At 39.7% G+C, this 22,830-nt stretch overlaps 1 protein-coding gene across 2 annotated transcripts; it reads right to left on the bottom strand.

Annotated features, from left to right (window-relative positions):
• Nucleotides 1-6,621: 6,621 nt before the first annotated feature.
• IK (IK cytokine) lies at nt 6,622-22,604 on the bottom strand. 2 transcript variants are annotated; one of them, XM_083359659.1, is made up of 20 exons: nt 22,490-22,604; nt 20,646-20,712; nt 19,690-19,782; nt 19,220-19,279; nt 18,669-18,836; nt 18,470-18,584; nt 17,685-17,755; nt 17,540-17,586; nt 14,860-15,023; nt 14,661-14,769; nt 14,236-14,275; nt 13,720-13,927; nt 12,701-12,719; nt 11,903-11,983; nt 9,753-9,831; nt 9,090-9,147; nt 8,208-8,296; nt 7,656-7,764; nt 7,188-7,222; nt 6,622-6,896 (listed from the first exon to the last, which is right to left on the bottom strand). In XM_083359659.1, the coding sequence occupies exons 1-20, from the start codon at nt 22,503-22,505 to the stop codon at nt 6,869-6,871; spliced, it is 1,656 nt and encodes a 551-aa protein (XP_083215785.1). In that variant the 5' UTR covers nt 22,506-22,604; the 3' UTR covers nt 6,622-6,868. The 2 variants fall into 2 exon arrangements, 1 of the variants encoding a protein (XP_083215785.1); XR_014492118.1 differs by lacking the exons at nt 6,622-6,896; nt 7,188-7,222 and adding an exon at nt 8,667-8,758 and having other exon boundaries at nt 7,748-7,764.
• Between the last annotated feature and the right edge of the window lie 226 nt (nt 22,605-22,830).

A 22,830-nucleotide genomic window follows, 5' to 3' on the forward strand; every position in this document is an offset into this window, starting at 1 on the left:
GACGGCATTGGTCGCTCTGGTGAATGATCTCTGGAGGGCTCGGGATAGGGGATATTCCTCTGTCCTAGTCCTATTAGACCTCTCGGCGGCTTTCGATACCATCGACCATGGTATCTTGCTGCAGCGCCTCAGGGGATTGGGAGTGGGAGGCACAGTTCTTCAGTGGTTCTCCTCCTATCTCCTGGGACGCTCGCAGTCGGTGTTGGCAGGGGGGCAGAGATCGGTCCCTAGGTCTCTCGTTTGTGGAGTTCCTCAGGGGTCGGTTCTCTCGCCTCTCCTGTTCAACATCTACATGAAACCGGTGGGTGAGATCATTCGTGGTTTTGAAGTTGGGTATCATCAATATGCCGATGATACCCAACTTTTCTTTTCTTTTCGACCCCAAACCACCCCAGTGATGCCCTCGCTGTGATGTCCCATTGCCTGGAGGCGATTCGGGTCTGGATGGGGAGGAACAGACTTCAACTCAACCCTGACAAGACTGAGTGGCTGTACATTCCGGCATCCCGGGACATTCAAAATGTTCCATCTCTTTCTATGGGGGGTGAGCTCTTACCCCCCGTGGATAGGGCTCGCAACTTGGGAGTCCTCCTAGATTCACGGCTTACTCTGGAATATCGTATAGTGGCCGTGACTAGGGGGGCTTTCGCCCAGGTTCGCCTGGTGCGCCAGTTGCGGCCCTATCTGGACCGGGATGCCCTGTGTACGGTCACTCATGTGCTCGTGACCTCTCGCCTTGACTACTGTAATGCTCTCTACATGGGGCTTCCCTTGAAGACCACTCGGAGGCTCCAACTGGTACAGAATGTGGCCGTGAGAGTTGTCTTGGGAGTTTCCCGGTACTCCCATGTTACACCTTTGCTCCGCGAGCTGCATTGGCTACCAGTTGTCTTCCAGGTGAGGTTCAAGGTCTTGGTCATGATCTTTAAGTCCTTACATGGCATGGGTCCGGGTTACCTCGGGGACCACCTGCTGCCGGCGTCAACTTCCCTCCGCCCAGTACGTGCCCACAGAGAGGGCCTCCTCAGGGTGCCTCCGGTCAGGGAATGCCGACTGGTGGCCCCCAGGGGGAGGGCCTTCTCTGTGGGCGCTCCGGCATTATGGAACCAACTGCCGGTTGAGCTCCGGATGGCATCAGACCTCCGAACCTTCCGTTGCGGGCTGAAGACCCACTTATTTGAATTAGCTGGTCTGGCCTGATGGGGGATTATGGGTTTTTAAATTTGGTGTTTTTTAGTAGTTTATTATTGTTTTTTAACTGGGCACTGGTTTAATTTCTTTTTAACTTTTGTATCGTTATTTATATATGCCCTGTGAACCGCCCTGAGTCCCTAGGGAGAAGGGCGGTATAGAAATCAAATAAAACTAAACTAAACTAAAACTTATCTATAGGACTATCTAGTGACAACAGTGGCATATGGAAGATGGCCATTTGGAATGTGAGAGGTGTATATCGAGTGTGTGAATTAATGAAATGTAAGAAATAAAAGTAGATATTTGTGAAACTAAGAAAAAATGGTTACTATGAACATATATGAAAGTACATAGATATATATTTGGCCTGATGATCCACCCACATTAGGTATATAAAAATATAAAAATATGATAATCAGGGATACATTTTTTGATGACAAATGACAACATATCAGAACAATAAACACAAAACTTCCATGTCGTGTCCGACCCATCGTGATCCCATGGACGTTCCTCTAGGCCAGGGGTAGGCAACCTCAGCTCTTTTATGACTCATGGACTTCAACTCCCAGAATTCCTGAGTCAGCATAGCTGACTCAGGAATTTGGCAGTTGAAGTCCATGAGTCATAAAAGAGTCGAGGTTGCCTACCCCTGCTCTAGGCCTTCCTGTCTTCTACCATGTTCTGGAGTCCATTTAGGCTGATGTCTACTGCTTCAGTGACTCCATCCAGCCACCTCATTCTCTGTCGTCCCCTTCTTCTATTGCCTTCAACCTTCCCCAGCATTAGGCTCTTCTCCAGTGAGTCCTTCCTTCTCATTAGGTGGCGAAAGTATTTGAATTTCAACTTCAGGATCTGGCCTTCTAAAAAGCAGTCAGGGTTGATCTCCTCTAGGACTGACCGGTTTGATCGCCTTGCAGTCCAAGGGACTTGCAGGAGTCTTCTCCGGCACCATAGTTCAAAGGCCTCAATTCTTTGGCTCTCAGCCTTTCTTATGGTCCAAAGACTTCCATACTAGCACCTAATTAGGGCACAAGTCTGAAAAGCTTGGGTTTGCATTGTGATGTTGTAGCACACACAAGCATTTTTTGTTACTTTAGTTTATACTAGGCACCTATGACTCTTCTGCTGATAATAAAGAATCAGTAATTAGTTTTTGGCAAAGTTGTGCAACATTCTGAATGAATGTGATATAAGATATGAAATGAAGGAGCACAGTAATAGTGATTGGGCCTTTCTGAGAACCAAGAATGAATGAGAACAATGGATTATCTGCTTAAAAGAAAAAAAGTTATAAAAATTACAGCTATTATGATAATGGTTTTTTTTAGAACTTTCCTGTCTTACAGTTTTATCCCTGAGCATACATTTTGCATTTTATAGATTTTCCTTAGAGAATCCAGCTGATCAACTCTAAAAACCATTATGAGTGCAGTAAGAAAAGTATTAGATAATGCTTCTGATACCTTGACAGGTTTGGGTTTTTGTCAAAATTCCCTTGCATTTCCATCATTCCAAGCTGCAAAGTATATTTGGGAGATGCTGGGACTGGTTATTTTTAGTCATTGACAAGTAAGCAGTATCAATACTGAGCAGATTATTGCCAGTTAAGATTTTAAAACATTTCAGTTATATTCAGAATGTAAATTTGAGTTGTTTAAAATAGCAAATGAGTGACATATTCAATTTAAAGATCTCATGATTTCCACAATTTTGCTCAAAAGTTTTAGCTGTATTACTCATAAAGAATATTATCTTGATTATTGAATTATATACTGTTGGAAGAAAAGTCTTCATCGTGGTTTAGTCCAAGCTGGGAGCAAACATGGTGACTGCTTTAGGAAGGTTATAGTTTATTGAAAAGGAGAACCAGGCAAGAAAAGAGGACTGAGCACATGTAGGGAGTGGGTTTTTATACCCTCTTGAGCCTTTTGTTTGGAGTGATTTCCTGTTCCTGTTTGAAGCTATTTCCTGTGTCATGAACTTTTGACTTGAGTCTGAGTGTGCCTTTCTGGTATTCTGATGGTGATGGGTTAATCCTATTATGTCCAAAAGGTCATGTCCTGCTTCCCTGGGGCTGGACTGATGACTGTTTGGATGGGTATGTAGATTTTAGGGCTTTGTCTTCTTAATCTCCTAGCTCCCTGGATTTACATCTGCATCTAGAGCTTGTCCCTGCTTGGGGGAGGGAGACCTGTGGCTATTAAGAAAACTGGGCATGCTTTCCTACCTCTTCAAGATCCTTTGAGGAATTATATTTTTTCTGCCCTTTTAATATTTCCTTCTCTGGGGAGCTGACTTCCCACAATACCAACATGTATAATATATCAGTATATGATGAACTATGGATTTATCAAGCATGGGTTGTAGCAATTCCATTTTACAATGGATTTTATAATAAATTTATTACCTTGAATTGATAAATGTTTTACAAAATGGCTCCTTATTGCATTGTAGATTAATCAATAAAACTGTATAATGCTGTATTTAAATGCTGAGTTTTTAAAACACTATGTTTTGCCCTTCACTACATCTTTTGTATCTTTTCTTTCTAAACTTTATATAGTGTATAATCACAATCTTTAAGAAGCTCCACTAAGCCTGCCTGACTTGTCGCTGCAGAGATGATATAGTAATTGCTGCTGTTCATACCAGGAAACAGACAATGAAAAATTAGAAAAATATTGCTTAGACCTGTGGCGGCGAACCTATGGCATGGGTGCCACAGGGGGCACACAGAACCCTTTCTGTGGGCACACGCACCGTCACCCCAGTCCTAGGTCTTCAGCTGGGTTTTATAAAAACTTTTTGCTTTAGGCCTCCGCCGCTGTGTGCAAAAAAAAAAGTTCAAGCAATTTCAACTTCTTGTGGGGAAAAAAATCTTGCAAAGTTGGATTTGATGGATTGAACTTTTTAGTCCCACCCAGTCTGCTGTTACCACAGCCACACCCACCCAATGGGCCACGCCTACCCGGCATCTGACAATACATAAGTGGGTTTTGGGTTGCAGTTGGGGCACTTGGTCTCTTAAAGGTTCGCCATCACTGGCTTAGACTAATACTCAGAACACAACTGATTAATAGGTTTGGAATCTTTACGAATTTCCCATCCATATCCCATATAGATGGTACACAATTATACCGTTGGTGTATTCTAATCCCAAAGCTAGATATCTGAGCTTTTTTTCATTCCCTTTGTTTGGTACTGTAATGTATTGGGATTTTACTCGAACTGTTTCACATGTCTGTTTAAATGCTGCTTAGGTTGCTCAATTGGTGTGTCTGTGTAATGGTCCCTGACTAAGCCAGACTTCTTGTCTCCAAGAAGATCATTGGATGATTTGGGGTGGGAATGGGCTCCTTTAAGCCTATTGGCCGCCGCCTAGTGGCCAACTGTATACGTAGCTGTGCAGAAGCCTCTGTTTCAGTTCTGTTCCTGTTTGCCTTAATAAAGCAATGTTCCTGTTTGCAACCTCTCGTCTCGCTGATTGCCAGCAAAGAACTCACTACACAACAGGTACCATATAAAATTCTGCTTTGAACACATAAAGCTGGCTAAATTCCTGTTTAGCAATGACCAAATTTGTAGATGGGTGATGAGGTAGAATAGATATAGAGTTAATTCTTTCTATTTCTCCTCTAAATATTTAGCTAACCATTGCTTCTTTTCTTGCTAGGCACAATGATAATTAGACTTTGACTAGATGCTTCAGTACTGTCCCATTATAGATGATATAACTGAGTTAGAAAAACGTATTTCATTCACTTAACAAAATAATCTAGATATATTCAGAGCTGACTTAATCATATCCAAATATTTATCAAATACATCAATAAAGTCCACTAGATTGTGGTCTAAAATTGTAACAGCATCTATGTCACATGCTTTAACTGTAGACATCAAAGAGTAATGATTAAGATTGCCAAATTCTGTTTTAATTCATATATATTATGAACATATTACGAATCTAAATGATATGAATTGGGTGAGTGTTATGAACTACAAAAAAATCCAAAATTTTATTTAACTATATATTATATAGTTCATATATATCATACATTTGTTTTAAAGAATCTATGGTTGGACTATAAGAATTCATGATTGCTAATTGACAATTATCTGACCCTAAAATATTGAAAAGCAACCTTTTCATCAGATAATACATTCTGCAATTAGCCTAGAAAGCATTATTAGAATTAGTATTTCCATTACCCCCCCCCCCAAACTTGGTTTCTATAAAAACCATTTGTCTTTAGAGAGATGACCCTAAGGAACTGCACATCTATTTTCATAAGATAGTTTTTATTTAACTGATATATTTTATTAAGAGTGGATACCGCACTGCTTATTTTTTTTAAAAAAACACACACAAAACAGCTTTTTTTCCTTACGCTTTGAAAAAATTTGTGGACATTGCGTAAATCAAGAAGAAAACAGGCATTTTCCCTTGATGGCTTAATTCAGAGCGCCAGATTCTTACAAAAGTCTCTAGAGTGGTTCTTATGAATGACTGGGCTTCAATATTTGGGAGACAAAATCCTGAATTGTTTCACGCAAAGGTAGTTATCTACACACAATTACCATTTAATGACTGTGATTTATTTATTATGTAGAGAATGGCAGCACAATTGGAATCCAACAACAAATAAGAAAACTTGCAGAGACCTCCTCAGAAAGTCTAAGCTGCAAGACCAACCTTTAAAAATTATTAGTGGGGACTCAACAGCTGAGGAAAGTATTATTGCCTCTTCATTCATGACCATTAAGCAAATATTTGAAATGTTTACTCTTATTTATATTGGATTAACATTTCTATTAACTTTAATGACTTAATTGTGGCAATTTTAATTCACTTAATTAAAATATTTGTATTTTATTGTTTATTATTATTATTATTATATTATTATTGCTGCCAACTCTGGAAGCTTTACAGTATCCAAATATACACTTAAAAGACTTTAAAAATATGAAGCATGACCTGGCAACCCAGACTACAAACAACAGTACTAATAAAATATTAACAGAGCCAAGTCTTAAGGGCATCCTGGAATCCAAGAGGAAAGGGTGCTATCTGCATCCGTGAGGATGCTGTTCCAGAGCGCAGCGTCAGTGGCAGAGAAGCCATACCGTACTTCCTTGGTCCCACAAGGTGACAATGTTTAATTGAGGGAGCTTGGTGCACACCCACTCTGTGCAAGACAGGCAGAAACTATCAAAATAGTAAGTAACAATGAAGAGGAAAGGATTTTTCCTAATGGGCAGGATGTGCTATGTAAGTTCACATCAGGATGTATTTCAATAATAGCAAATACTACTAACAAGACCATTCATGTTACTTTCTGTACAAAGAAAACCTGCCCCCCCCACAAACCTTACCTGCCCCCTACTGCCACGTATTCAAGGGATACAATTAAGAATTCTGTAACGTTAACATTTTAGCACTTTTTATTGCAGTACAAATCCAGAGTGCAAAAGCCCTTGGGGGAACATGTGCTGCAGAGAAGGGAAAAAAAGCATCTAAAAAGTTTCACTGCAATCAGGCGCTGCCCTTCGTATTCATACGTAAGCCGGAAGCAAGGTGGGCTTGTTCCAGTGACTAGTCCATCAGAATCAAATCTCCGCTAGAGCTGAGCTTTTGAAATACAACGGAAGGAATCAAAACCTCCTGCCAGCTTCAGTATTTTGGTCTCTTCACCTCAACCCTGAAATGATAAAAGACATTTATACGAAATACTGTAATACGGGGCACTTTAGCAGAAACCACGCACACACACAAAAAATACATACAGTACTAAAAAGAAAGCATATCTTAAGAACAAAAAACGCAGAAGGTAAAAAGTAATTTAGCATTCTTTGGACGGCACATGTATCTCCTGCCACAAATGAGTAGCTGCCCTTTGCTGAATACGTATAAGAGAACACGTAAGAGATAAGAGATGGCTCCATGAGTACTTTTCACATCACACTAACTTTTCATGTGCAATTATACTAACCCATCAGCCTCCATCTTCTTTCTTTTTTCAATGATCTGTAAAGAGAATACAATCACTGTATTGTGGATATGACATTAAAGCATTTGGTGGTGTTGGGTTTTGTTTTTTTTTTTGAAATGACTAACTTTCAAGCAAAAGATTGTGTGAATAGCACAAAAATTAAATAGGCCAGCACATACGAAAAAGTCTAGTTTGCTCCCACAATATAGAGAGAACATTTAGGCATCAGAATTTTGATCATAAACTAGATATTACAAGGTGTCGCAATCTGATTGGAAGCCCTGACACAGAAATGAAAGGACCTAAAAATATAGCATATTTCTATGCATGAAGCTGAATGAAACAGCAGGACACAATCCTTTCCAAATCGTAAAACCTGTAAGGCGAGTGTACAAAACCGTAAAGAAAACTGCTACCCACGGTGGACAAAACAAATGTTACTAAATAAAGGTAGCTTAAGATGCTTACTGCACTAATCTTTTTCCACTGCCGATCCAGTTCAGCTTTGTCATTGGTCTCCTTGAAGCGACGTGTTTTACGGCCTTCAGACATCTTGATTCCGTATTGGAACGCTGCTCTAAAATAAGAGGGAACAAGTACAATTTGTGATTCAGCTAGTCTGATGCAAAAAACTGAGATCTAAGTCCTGTTATATGAGGCATCTTATGAGGCATTCTGCAAAATGTAGTAGGAATTTTAATTATAATAATTTTAATTTAATTTAATTGACTTAATATGTCTACCCGTTCCAGAAACCTCTGGGTGGGCTATAAAACCCGTAGAAAGAGTAAAACAGCTAAAAACCACATAAATAGGCAGCCCAGACTGAAACAATTAGAACAGCAAACAGTGCAAGACAAATAATATGACAGGGGTATAACTAATATATCGTACCACGTTAACCCTCGGCCTGGGGACAGAGACAGGTCTTAAGGGTTTTCTGGAATCCTATTACTTATAAATAAGATGCCCTATAATACCATCTATCTTCCTACTCTTAAAAACAACTTGCAAACTCACTTGGGTAGAGCCTCTTTGTTATTCATGTACTCGCTATATTCTTCTTGTGTGTCAAAGTCCCAACGACCCAGAGGTCCTTTTTTGTTTCCCTTGAGGAAGGAGAGAAAGACAAATGAAGTAGAATTCTGTAGTAAAAGGAACTGTACCACTTTAGGCTGAAAGTGAATGAAATTGTTTTTGAATGCTCCATATGTTAGCATACTCAATCTCTAACTTTGCTGCTGAAAAAGTAAACAAAAAAATATTAGCTTCCAAGAATAGAGTTTCTAGACTATCCATTATGATACCTTTCTCCTTTTTGCAGTTGGTATGAACACATATTATACAGAGGAAAGTATTAAAATATTTTATCTCGCATAGTAAAATCCATTATAGCACCTTATTCAACTGCAAGTAAAGCTAGAAAGTTAAAAGCTGCCACGTTCCTATGAAAAATTTCAATATATATAGTAGACAAACCCTGATCCACTGGGTCAGCTTTTCAGATCTATTTCGTTATCAGATTCCTCAATGCCTTCAGCAATGGCAGAGCTTCCCATGTACTGCCTTCACTAGGAAAAAAAACCTTAAATATTCAGGGAGCTATTCACAGATGTATCTGCCTTGAAAATAGCCCAATTGACCATAGGAGGTGGTTTATGATGTTTTGTACTATGTCATAAAATTTGCCAAATTTCAACTGCATGAGAGTAAGGATTCTGAATTTTGAGTGCAATCTATCAGTCAGTCCATTTGAGGTACCTCCTATGATGTACCATTTTGCCCAGTTAAAAGTTTACACACAAACATGGAGAGTTTTAATAGTATACAGATTCCAAATGACTCATTATGGAATTATTACAACATACTAAAATACTTATTTTAAAATTATCAATGGTATACCTGATCCATTTTACTATAATCTACTTCTTCATCACTATCCACAGCCATGGCATCCATTCTAGGATAAACACAAAATTGGCAGTAACTATATTTACAATCCCATTCAAAATTATAGTTTGAGACATAGCAGCAACAAATCTGGAATTCTCTGCTTAGTTTATAGATTCTATAGTATACGTGATAAAATCTAAAACTGAAAAAATTGGACTTCAGTCAGCATCTATAGAAATAGATTATTTCAAAAAAGTTATATTCTCCTAGCCCACTACTCTGCTACTCAGTTGAGTAGAAAATGTATGTGTGTGTATATGTGTGTGCGCGGGCTGATAGTTGCAGGACCACTCTGAATAGCTTCAAACTTCAGATGCTGCTAATGCTTTAGTGTAAAGCCAAACTTTTTCCAAGTTTGTGCATATGACAATGAGTTAGCCCTGTCACCCTCTGGCCCTGACATTTTAAATAAATGTTTTTTGTCAAAATTATTTGCCAAGAAAATGTGCATGGTCCTTGAGCCAAAAGGTTTTCACATTCCTGGTCTGAATGTTGTTGTTTTTTTAATTTAAAATTGATGTTCCACTATTCCAAAATTTAGATAACTTTCTAATGTTAAGTTCTGTTCCTATATCAGTAGTCCTCTGAATGGTGAATACATAATATTCTTACGTTGCAGGGTAGCATTCAGCATAGCTGTTCAGCATTCCAAAGAAGTCACCCACTTGCTTTTTATCTTCAGTTTTTTTTAATGTATTAAATGATAAGGAACAAAAGTAGTCTGAAAGGGACAAGACTGTCTCTACCTAATAAGCAAGCACCATGAATCCATATGGGGAGACCAAGCAGATTACTGAAAAGGTCTTAAGCTGTTCAGATCAATATCTTCTTTCTTACAAGCTTTTGTAACAATCATATCAATTTCATTGGAGTCAAGTATCTCTTCCAGTCACTCCACTGGAAACAATAGGGAGTCCTCAACACAATGGAACCTGGAGTGTCTACCTTAAGTCATAACAGTTGTAAGTCAAGGTACCCCTAAGACTGGCCCAATTTTATGACTTTTTTCGCAGTAGTTTTCAAGTGGATACTGTGGTTGTTAAGCGAATCATTGTGTACCTATGGGGAAACTGGACGAAAAGGCATAAAATGTCGTAAATTGTGGTCACATGACTGTACAACACTGTGACCAGCCATAAAGATGTGCTGGTTGCCAAGTGCCTAAAACGCAATCATGTGATCACGGAGGGTATGCCACTGTCGGAACTTTGGAACTGGGTTGTAAGTAGGTTTGCCGGTGTGTGTGGGGGGTGTCTGTCATTTATTAAACGGCCACTAAGTCATTAAGGAAGGACTATTTCTATATATTTCCATAGAACGTATATATAACGGCAGTCCCTGACTTAAACAACCGTTCATGCAATGATAATTCAAAATTATGATAGTGCCGAATGAAGGGACTTGCAACTGTGCCCAAACCTATGGCCGCTGCAGCACCTCTCTGCAGTCACGTGATCAAAATTTGGATGTGTGGCAGCCCAACTACACTTACCCAAATGCATGGGCACTGTAACTTCCCCCAAATCCCCGCCCTATGCCCCATGGTACAATCCTGACATAGAGGTCAGGGCCTTCAGCAGTCTCAGCCAGCTGTCTCCACTCGTAGGCCTCGATTTCAGCCCCAATGCTGCCTCTACCATCGAGAAATGCTATCTCAAGCCCCATACTGCAGCCACCGCCATCCAGCACCAATCGGCCCCGTGATGTGGGAAAGGGAAGAAAAGAAAAAGAAAAAGTCAGGGAAACTTCTGAAGTACCATAAGAATGGCTCCTGCCCTTTTCTATGCTGGCATTCCGGGGGGAAACAGCAGGGGAAAAACAACTCGGTGGAGCAGTGGGCTAATGCCTCCTTAAGTAACACCAGCTGCCTGCAATTAGTGCAGGTTCGCATCCCACCAGGCTCAAGGTTGACTCAGCCTTCCATCCTTCCGAGGTAGGTAAAATGAGGACCCAGATTGTTGGGGGCAATAAGCTGACTTTGTAATAATGCCGCTTGGGGTGTGTGTGAAAGCCCTAATAAGCAGGCATATACATAGAATGAAGGCTACTGCCAAGCTTGTAAGCCGCCCTGAGTCTTCGGAGAAGGGCGGGATATAAATGGAAATAAAATAAAATAAATAAATAAACTGAAGGTGAGTAGCGTGCAGAATGGCAGGCCACAGTGTGGGGCTTGAGACGGTGTTTCTCAACAGTAGCGGCAACGCTGGGGTTAAAATCGAAATTCGGGGGGCAGCGGCAGCTGGCCAAGGTTGCTGAAGACCCTAGGACTCTAATTCAGGACCAATAGTGGCGCCGTTACTGAATGCTGCATTGTAAGGCTGGCCTGGGCTGGCTGAGACTTCCTGGAGTGGTTGTGGTTTTGTACTGCACTGCAGTACCTGCCCAAACTAACAAATGGCCTGCACAGGCCTTCTAGGGACCTTCCCCGCTCCTGAGGTATTCCTTGTCTGGGACGCCTCCGTTTAACAACTTGCAAGATTGCTTATTGACTACAACCTGGAGTGCCAGGATTGCAGTCACTGAGCAAAGCAGTCACGTACGGTCTCCCTTAACAACCACTTCAGTGAACAACCGAGATTCTGGTTCCAAATGTCATCTTAAGTCTCGGCATTATTTGGGGGCTTTCCCAAGACACAAAAGCAAAGTGTTTTCTTTAAATGAAGATTTGAATTTATGCAGAAAACAACCGCTTTACCAAAAACCCTATAGCAGCTGCTGAATGCTATACTGAATCCCTCGTTCAGCATACAGATGTAAAGGATATGGTTCTGTCCCTTCCCAGCCAGTGGCACCGGCAAACTTTTCATTGATTGATTTAATCAATTCTTTGGCTGAGCCAGGTCCTGAAAAAAAGAAGAAAGAAATTACTGACCAGCCTGACCAAAATGATACTACACTCCAGCTGAATCTTATCGAAAACTAAGAGATCATAGGAGATCCTCTCTTGATTGGGTGCCATTACTGTATTTATTTATTTATTTATTTAATTTCTATACCGCCCTTCTCCCAAAGGACTCAGGGCGGTGTACAGGGCAATAAAATGCAATAAAAAATACAGTATACAAAAGTTAAGATAAGAATTAAATAGAGTAGCCCAATTGCAGTGAAAATTAATTAAAATTACAATTAAAATACCCCAAAACCATCAGACCAGGCCGGATTGTTCAAACAGGTGAGTTTTCAGGTATTGAGATTGGAACCACTAAATCAGGAGGCTACTCCAAAACTTAAGGGATATAAAAAAGCCAATGTTGGCTTATTGTGATACATAAACCAGCCTTTAAATTCACCACAAATAAGGAGACAATCATACAAGAAAACCAAAATATACGTTTTTAAAAATCTTTCTAGCATGGCAAACCATAAGCTAAAAAAAAAAATCCAGTTATACTGTATTAGATTTTCTAAATATTCAACGGAGATAAATCTCTAGTGATATTGATGACTGAGATAAAACTTATTTCTTCTTAAATCTACAATTGCACAGATATTTTGTTTAGCAATCATATTTTCCTGCTTGCAGCCAGTTTTTTAAAATCAAGTTTAACGTAAGAACTTACCTTTGTCTATATCATTGGGCTAAATGGAGAAAAGAAAACGAACATATTACTCTTAAAATAAACAATCAAAATGAAGGCTAGTTACTTAACATAAGACAAGCTATGTTTGATTAGTTTAAAAGATGCATACAGTGCAGTATTTTGTCCCCACCTGCCAGATATTGCTAAGAAGCCAAAAGTTCATGTACCTTTGCAACTAGTATGAGAACTACTTGAGAATAGAGTAAAATACTACAAGACCATTACTTTTACAATTTTGCACAAATATTCAATTGAATTCACTGTTTCCATTTAATTATTGTAGCCTCATTAAGGTTACAAAAGATTTCAAAATTATTTTATAATGGTAAAAAAACGGTCCTGATCAAAGAGCCACCAAAAACACAATATCTGTGATGGAATATCACCTGCAGGAGCAGTGGAGGAGTGTTTTGGCAACAGAGCGCTTTCCTACATGGAGGGCAGGATTAAGAAACTGAACAATCCCACGCTGGATGGGGAAGCGGGGGGGGGGGGAGAGGCTTAGGGTAAGCACAGCCTAGAACAGTGATGGCGAACCTTTTAGAGACTGAGTGCCCAAACTGCAGCCCAAAACCCACTTATGTATCATCGGGTGCTGGGTGGGTGTGGCCCATTGGGTAGGCGTGGCTGCAGTGGTAAGAGCAGACTGGGTGGGACTAAAAAGTTCAATCAATCAATTCCAACTTTGCGAGATCTTTTTTTTTTCCCCCCGTGAGAAGTTGAAATTGATTTAAATTTTTTTTTATCTTGCACTCGGCGGCGGCGGCCTAAAGCGAAAAGGTTTTATAAAACCCAGCTGAAGGTCTAGGACTGGGGCGACGACGTGTGTGCCACCATGGGCCTAGAATCTCTTAGGATACATCTAATAAGGTAGAAAGTTACAATTTTAGTTTGGCAAGATCCTGTCTGTTAGGTGTAAGCAAGTAAAGAACTAAACTTAATTGAATTTTGGGCCTGACAAAATCTGAGTTTTATGGGAGAAAGAGATGTGTGCTTACCTCATCATCAGCTTTGGGTTTCTCAAAGTAGCTGTGCCTCTTCTTCTCCTCTTCCCGTTCCCTTTCTCTCTCCCGTTCACGATCTCGTTCATGTTCCCTGTCTCTCTCTCTCTCTCGTTCTCGGTCACGCTCCCTGTATCTCTCTCGTTCCTTTTCTCGTGGCACTTTTGCCGCAGAAGGTACATAATCACCAATATCTTCAAAAATACTTTTCATCAGACAAGCGCATATTAAAAAAGGTAAAAAAACAAACAAACACCTCAGAAAATGTTGAGAATCACTTATCGCAAGTTATTCTTTTTTTTTATCAAACACTTTTGCTCCCAAGGTGTGATATCTTCCTTTTTAAACAAATCAGCCCCTGCATCCTGAAGGGGAAGCCAAATTAATTCACTTGTCTGTTCCTTCCAAACTGAAGAGCATGCAAGAATGCAGCAGCTTCCTGAAAATAGTTCCAAATACAATGAGACGGATCCAGCCCTGAAGGATAAGCGCTTGATACAGCCATATACTTACCTCATGTCTGCCTCGGGGGGTTTCTTCTCATCCAGTTTCCCTACAAATAGCAAATCAGAATACACTTACTTCTGTACCCGTGGGGTATTATTTTTTTAGGAAATAAAACATACGGTTTTGCAAATGTCTGTAGCATTTCATCAGTGGTGCGTTTTTATATGATACGATACCCAACTTACGTTAATCTTTTCACTCTTTTGATCATGCAAGTGTCTATTCGTCAGATTGAAAAAGAAATAAATCTCCATCCCATTTTTCACACTAATGTGAACCATCAACCTTTTAGGGCAATGTAGAATCTATGTTTTGTACTCCCGTTACCATTCTGACATTAACCAAATGTTAAAAAAATGTTCATTTTTTTTACCGCTGTTCATCACGGAAAATGAGATACGCAAGTCTGAATTCTAAAAACATATGCTTACCTTTATCCTTTTTCTTGAGCTTTTTATTCCGAGTGCCTTGCCTCAGGTAGGAAAGAATCTGAGTCAGTTTACTAATTACAATATCATTTGTAGTCAGGGTGGTCTGGGCCTAAAAGAAGAAATCACAGGAATCACTACCCTGACAGCTCATATACGACTGCCTTGCTCATAAAGCAACCACAGCAATTAGGTCAATTACCTCCATGGTTGGGCAATCAGCCTTACTTCTAATCAAGGTTGTGGGAATATCTGTGTCAGCATACTCATCATCAAGATCCACCACATAAGCCATTCGCCCTGGCAGGAAGAGCTCATTCCGCTCATATGCCTTGTTCCTGAATAGTATCCGATAGGTGTTACGGCCTAGCCAAAAAAAAAAAGAGGATTCGTGAATATGCTGCTATCTGCACAATACACTAAGCTAAATAAACCCACAGTATGATTTATGATATTATAAGAACTAGAATCAAGATACTGCAGCCATTTCTCCAATCGGCCATTCTTCAAAGCACATAAAACCAAGACTAACCCTCAGATTATTTAAAAGAGCCTTGGTGGAGCAGTGGGCTAATGCCTCCTTAAGTAACACCAGCTGCCTGCAATTAGTGCAGGTTCGCATCCCACCAAGCTCAAGGTTGACTCAGCCTTCCATCCTTCCGAGGTAGGTAAAATGAGGACACAGATTGTTGGGGGCAATAAGCTGACTTTGTAATAATGCCGCTTGGGTGTGTGTGTGTGAAAGCCCTAATAAGCAGGCATATACATAGAATGAAGGCTACTGCTAAGCATGTAAGCCGCCCTGAGTCTTCGGAGAAGGGTGGGATATAAATGGAATTTTTTTTAAAAAAAAAGAACTCATAAAGTCAGAATAAACTTGCTCAGAGTACAACCTATTCATAACATCTTATTCTAGGTCAGGGGTAGGCAACCTTGGCTCTTTTATGACTCGTGGACTTCAACTCCTAGCTGGCTCGGGAATTCTGGGAGTTGAAGTCCACGAGTCACAAAAGAGCCAAGGTTGCCTACCCCTGTATCTAGGTAAAGAATATGTAAACTATGGGATTAAGACTTGAGATGATCTAAGTTCATTCTCAAACACAGTAGTTCACTGGATGGCTCTGGATGAGTCACTCTCACAGGCTTGTTGTTGAAAAAAATGGAAAGAAGGCATTATAATTGTTGGCACCCCAGAAATTTTTCCAGAAAATCAAGTATTTCTCACAGAAAAGTATTGCAGGAACACATGTTTTGCTACAAACAGGTTTATTCCCTTTGTGTGTATTGGAACACAACAAAAAAGGGAGGGGAAAAAAGCAAATTGGACATAATGTCAAACAAAACTCCAAAAATGGGCCGGACAAAATTACTGGCACCCTTTCAAAATTGTGGGTAAACAAGATTGTTTCAAGCACGTGATGCTCCTTTAAACTCACCTGGGGCAAGTAACAGGTGTGGGCAATATAAAAATCACACCTGAAAGCAGATAAAAAGGAGAGAAGTTCACTTAGTCTTTGCATTGTGTGTCTGTGTGTGTCATGCTAAGCATGGACAACAGAAAGAGGAGAAGAGAACTGTCTGAGGACTTGAGAACCAAAATTGTGGACAAATATCAACAATCTCAAGGTTACAAGTCCATCTCCAGAGATCTAGATTTGCCTTTGTCCACAGTGCGCAACATTATCAAGACGTTTGCAACCCATGGCACTGTAGTGAATCTCCCTGGTCATGGACAGAAGAGAAAAATTGATGAAAGGTTGCAACGCAGGATAGTCCGGATGGTGGATAAGCAGCCCCAAACAAGTGCCAAAGGAATGCAAGCTGTCCTGCAGGCTCAGGGAGCATCTGTGTCAGCGCAAACTATCCGTCGACATTTAAATGAAATGAAACGCTATGGCAGGAGACCCAGGAGGACCCCACTGCTGACACAGAGACATAAAAAAGCAAGATTACAGTTTGCCAAAATGTACTTGAGTAAGCCAAAATCCTTCTGGGAAAACGTCTTGTGGACAGATGGGATCAAGATAGAGCTTTTTGGTAAAGCACATCATTCTACTGTTTACCGAAAATGAAATGAGGCCTACAAACAAAAGAACACAGTACCTACAGTGAAATATGGTGGCGGTTCAATGATGTTTTGGGGTTGTTTTGCTGCCTCTGGCACTGGGTGCCTTGAATGTGTGCAAGGTATCATGAAATCTGAGGATTACCAAAGGATTTTGGGTCGCACTGTAGAGCCCAGTGTCAGAAAGCTGGGTTTGCGTCCGAGATCTTGGGTCTTCCAGCAGGACAATGACCCCAAACATACGTCAAAAATCACCCAGAAATGGATGGCAAGAAAGCGCTGGAGAGTTCTGAAGTGGCCAGCAATGAGTCCAGATCTGAATCCCATTGAACACCTGTGGAGAGATCTTAAAATTGCTGTTGGGAAAAGGCGCCCTTCCAATAAGAGAGACCTGGAGCAGTTTGCAAAGGAAGAGTGGTCCAAAATTCCGGGTGAGAGGTGTAAGAAGCTTATTGATGGTTATAGGAAGCGACTGATTTCAGTTTGGAAAAACCAAAGGGTGTGCAACCAAATATTAAGTTAAGGGTGCCAATAATTTTGTCCAGCCCATTTTTGGAGTTTTGTTTGACATTATGTCCAATTTGCTTTTTTTCCTCCATTTTTTGTTGTGTTCCAATACACACAAAGGGAATAAACCTGTGTATAGCAAAACATGTGTTCCTGCAATACTTTTCTGTGAGAAATACTTGATTTTCTGGAAAAATTTCTGGGGTGCCAACAATTTCGGCCATGACTGTATATGTTACCACAAGCATCTGGGGGGGGGGGAATAGAATGCAAATCTATTAAATAAATAAAAATGTTTGAACAACCTTACCCAAGCGAGTCTTGAATTCAATTTTATTTTCAGGATCTTCATCCTTCCTAGAAAGGAGACAATGAAATACATGAAGAGAGTAGTGGGGCTACTATTTTTTTCAGTCTAAAAGCTCATCGGTCAGTACTCTCTTATCTCTACTTACTTAGTTTCTTTGGGGGGCTTTTCCATTAGTTCTTCTTCTTCTTTTTCTTTGCTGGCAATCTCCGCCCGTACCTGACCAGAAATACATTTTCTTCAAAATGGTATGATTTTGTGAATACAGACTCCCAATAGATTAAGATAAAATAGGAACAAACTGCTGGCTCCCCACAGCTCTTCACCAATGTCTGCAGATCTGAATCCACTGTTTTCCACTAGCACCCAGCTGGTCAACCACCATTGCTTTTCCACTGTTATGAGCAGCAGGGAAAAAAATACTTCACAACTCACCAGGAAGTTTAAAATATCTCCCTGCATAATAGCCTTGTTCAAGAGCACTATTTACTTACTGTTATTAGCAACCAAGAAAAATCACTCTTCCCTGCCTCAGGATTGCTAAGGCACTGGAAGGTTAAGGACAGCGGGAGAAGTAAGTAGTGGCAAAGGAGGGAAAAAAAGTTGTTTTAGATGTTTAATGGAGGTATATTGTACATGAAATGTATGCATCCTATGCAAAACGTGCAACTGACATAATGTACTTTTGTAGCAACCACTGAAAAACAGTGACTTGAAAGCCCTGAACAAATTCTCAGATTTTTCTTGATTTCAAACAATGTCTGCAATGATATAATAATTGGGAAGAGGAGGCATTACAATCCAAGGTAGGAAAAATTACAAAAACAAAACAAAACAAAACAAAAACTTAGATGGAATATTTTTAGGTACAGCAGCAGCACAAATAAGGGCAAGAACTTCCTTAATGTGCATTCTTTGCATTATCTGGCTCACCTTTTGCAACAAAGCAAAATCCAGACCCTTCACCAAGTGAGTGTGTTCCATGTCACCACCCAAGAATTTGGACTCCTGAATCAATTGCCGCCTCTTTTCTGCTGCTGATTTATCCCTAGTACAACAAAAAAAAAATGTTTTAAGATAAGCACTACACTGTGCTCCAAGTCAGAATGGCAATAACTGTGACTGTACTCACGCCTCTGCAGTGGGTCCTACTGCCCTGTAATTGGCAGTTGTACTGATTAGTTCTGTTTCTTCATAATCTTTGTTGACACCATCGCGTCTTTCCTTGGCACGGTCTCTGTATTTCTCGGCCAATTCCCTCTCTCGCTCAATCTCTTGTTGGCGTAGTTTTGCATAATAGCTGACGTTTTAAAAAAGGGGAAAAAAAAGCCAAAATATATTAAACAAACAAACCACGATATTCTAAGAATACTTTTTAACACCAGTAATACTGATTGCCACTTTCCTTTGTTTCATCCTTAACCTAGGCCAGGGGTGTCAAACTCACATCACGTGACGTGTTGTGACATATCGTGACTTTTTTGCCATTGCCAGCAATGGGGTAGGCGCAGTTTTGCTATGATGCATCTGGCCCGCGGGCCGGCAGTTTGACATCCCTGACCTAGGCCTACATTATTCATACAAATAACACACACACGCACACACACACACACACACTGATTCTTCCTCCAGGTCAAAAATACATCAACTCTTTTGGAAACTTCAGGAATCAGTCCCTATTACCTTTTTTTCTTTCTCCTGCGAGCGGCTGGATCTTCATCTTCATTGTACTCTCTTGGCATTCTAAAAAGAACAAGAATAAAAATGTTCGTAATACCCTGTGATTAAACTGCAGTAAAATTTAAACTCTAATTTCAAAAGAATTATTAGCAATAATGAAGTTTTACTCTTTGTTCACCTCAAAGGGAACCATAAATCCCTTCAAGAAAAATGCTTTCAAAATAATAACATCATGTAGGCAGTTTATAGAAAGTAATAAACTTTACTTTTCAGGACTGGTACATGGATAAAATGTACAAAACATTTTCTGAATTTTGCAAGTTCTATTTATTTCAATTATTTCAGTATACAAGTTAAACATCTATTTGTTTTATAGATAACATGAAATTAAGTTAGAACTAATACAAGTTAGTCGTGCATCAGCTAAATGGTAAATGGATTTTTGATAAAGAATACAAAAATTGCATGCTTACTCATGATGGCGAGATTTTGAAGGTGGTGCAGATGTTGGTGCTGCCCGCGGAGTCATAAGAAGCTTACGAAAGTCTTCATTGGTCAATTTAGACCTATCACAAAAACAATTGTTTACAAAAATGCATAAAAACAGAATAAGTCTATGTATCATTATTCATTAAGTTTGTATACCAGCTGACTCCAAATGACTCGGAAAAGTTAGAAAAATTAAAGCATTTGAAATACTGCAAAACTGTGTAATTTGTAGTACGTAATTTATTAAGAAAAACTAAACGCCCCTATATAATATTCAATTAGTATACCCATGTATTGTACATATGATAAATTTGCCACAATCTCTGCTAGTGATAAAATTACTTTGTGATGTTTCATGATTTGCCCATGAAAATTGGTCAGAAAAACCAGAAAGATATAGAAAAAAATCAGAATGTTATAGTTCCATTGCACCCTTATTGGTCAGGTGGTATTTTATTTAATTATCAAAAGTACACTGGATAAAGTGCCCTTATCTATCTACCTACCTACCATTTATTTATTAAATTTGTTTGCCACCCATCTTTCTGCAAGGCAACTCTAGGCAGCTTACAACATTAAACACTATTTTGGCCCTTTATAATTTCTAGGCAATATACACAAGGTTTTGCTGGCCAATGTAGTCCAATCAGCACTGACAAAGACCTATTCTCTTGCCTCCCACCGCACCAATGTTTAATGACAAGGCTTGCTTTCCCTCCAAGTATAAATTGGAGATGGAAGCCGGGATAAACAAAGTGGTACTGCAAAGATTTTGCATTCCACGTAGATGTGAGAACAATTGGCAATGTACAGGATACAGAAACCCTATTGTTGAACTTGGAGGAAAATGTGCTTGGTCCCCTTAGCAATGTACATGACAAAAATTGGTCTGCAATACTGAAAGCTCTTATCTTAAAGCAAAATTAAAAGCTCTACTCACTGGTGAAAAGAATGAGAATCATCCACATCGTGCCCATCTGGGGCTAAAGGGTTGGAGAACGGCTCACCTAGAAAGAGAATTATAAGTAAACATAACATTATCTGAAAGATAAGCATGCATTTCACTCAATCAACCTTTTGTGACATTTTACAGCAGAAGTAAAGTATCTGCAAAGAAATAATATCAAGAAATACCTGATATATAACTGATTTTCAGCCAGTTCCAAAGTGGTACTTTAACAGTGTGGGAAAATTAAAGAGATTCAAGAAAGTACTTGTCCAGAACAGTATTATCTTTCTTGCAGTCTACAGACCATTCTGTGAAACCCAGCAGGAAGGTACAGCGATGAGAGAAACTACCGGTACTTCTTCTTTATCTTAATTTTTCCAAATTTCAACGTTCACAAATATAAACTCCTCTCCTCAATTGATTTTTTTTCTTTACAATACTTTGGTCTTTTTTGTGTGCATAATAATTGATTATCTGTGTCTCGGAATTTGTACCAGAAATTTTTCAAATTTTTCCCTAAGAAATTGCAACTAAAGATGTACCATTATTTTCTATGCAAGCAAAATCAAGGGACTAGCACAAAGTAATATGATCATTTGCAATACCTATAGTTATTCGGAATCACTTCGGGATTCCTTGAAGACAGAAGAAACAAGGAGAGATTCCCAAAAGTCATGTGTGTAAATCCCACAGAAGCACAATACATACATGCTTAAGAATCTGGCCATGTTTATAAAAATCAAAAGGTAAATTAAAATATAAAAGGGTGAAAAAAATTTTTCCCATCAAACACAAAACTTTGATTTTCACCAGTCTGTAAAAATGTAAAATAATAAGAATTAGAAACTGAGAGCAGCGAGAACTGCATTTCCACAGTATTGAAAAAATGAAGAAACACCATCGGGAGAAGATATAATCAGAAAAATTTTAGATTGTGCAGAAATGGATTGGCTCACACTGAAAATGAAAGGGAAACAAGATACAAAATATTTCCAAACAAAATATTTCCAAAATTTCTATAAATGGCTGGAAAAATGGAGTAGAGAGTAGAAATGGAAGTTGTATTACTATTAATGTTAAATATGTGAACCCAGACAACAGGTTGCTTATTAAGCACTAAAGATTTGTAATTATAAAAATGTAATCAAAATATTTATGTAAAAAAGAATTAGAAACTGACAACGGTGATCATATTGAAATTGTAATTGAACAGGCAGTATTTCATGTAAACTCTTGCTTTTCCCTCCATTTTCCCCCCCTCAGATTTCCCCACTGAAAATTAGCATTTTTATATCTAATATAGGGCAAAACGCAGAATATATAATTTAGGAAAAAAATCTGGCTTGTTTTGCAAGAATTTAGCAAACAAATCACAATAACAATCCATCGTCGGAGTACTGTATTCTTTGCCCGTCTGACTCTATAAAAAGCAGAGGGTCTTCAAACTCGGCCCTTTTTAATGACTTGTGGACTCCAACTCCCAGAATTCCTCAGCCAGGCACGTTGGCTGAGGAATTCTGGGAGTTGAAGTCCACAAGTCAATAAAAAGGGCCGAGTTTGAAGACCCCCCCTGCTGTAAAGCTCTCTTCAAAGCTGCAATTAAAATCGAAAAGCACCTGCCCTGTGACCGTCCATTCTTTTCAGGGAGAAAGAAGGTCCATCGTTCATTAGGGATTGTTTTTACTGTAACCATCAAAAGGGAGCCAAGGAAAAAGACCCCCCTCCCAGCCCCCCCTCAGGAATTAAACAGGGAAAAGGCGGCGGACTGTCTTCGATCCCTCCGAACATTTATTCGCTGGCGCTTCATCCCCCGCAGGCTTTAAGGTGACACTCACTGTCTCGCTCCGGCATTGTGGCTTCTCTTGAGTTATAAACGGATCCGGCTGAGGTAATAAACAACCATCCACCGAGCTCTACCTCTTTCCCACAAGGCACTGCGCGGGGAAGGCCCCCCCCTTAAGCCCCCTAGTGCACTGCGCGGCAACTTCCTGGGAGCTTAGAGATAAGTTAGAGTTCATGTATAGACTTGTCGAGATAGGCTATTTCCGGGTGGAGTTTCAGAATCCAGTTAAGCCTTTCTTTCAAGGATCTCTCCTTAAAACTAGCAGACAAATCTCGGACTTCCGCACGTCTGTTCAACAGATTGCAGCAAACTTGAAATGAGCTTTTCCTATTT

Source organism: Vipera ursinii, assembly GCF_947247035.1.
Source record: "Vipera ursinii genome assembly, chromosome: 3".
Taxonomy (NCBI): Eukaryota; Metazoa; Chordata; class Lepidosauria; order Squamata; family Viperidae; genus Vipera; species Vipera ursinii.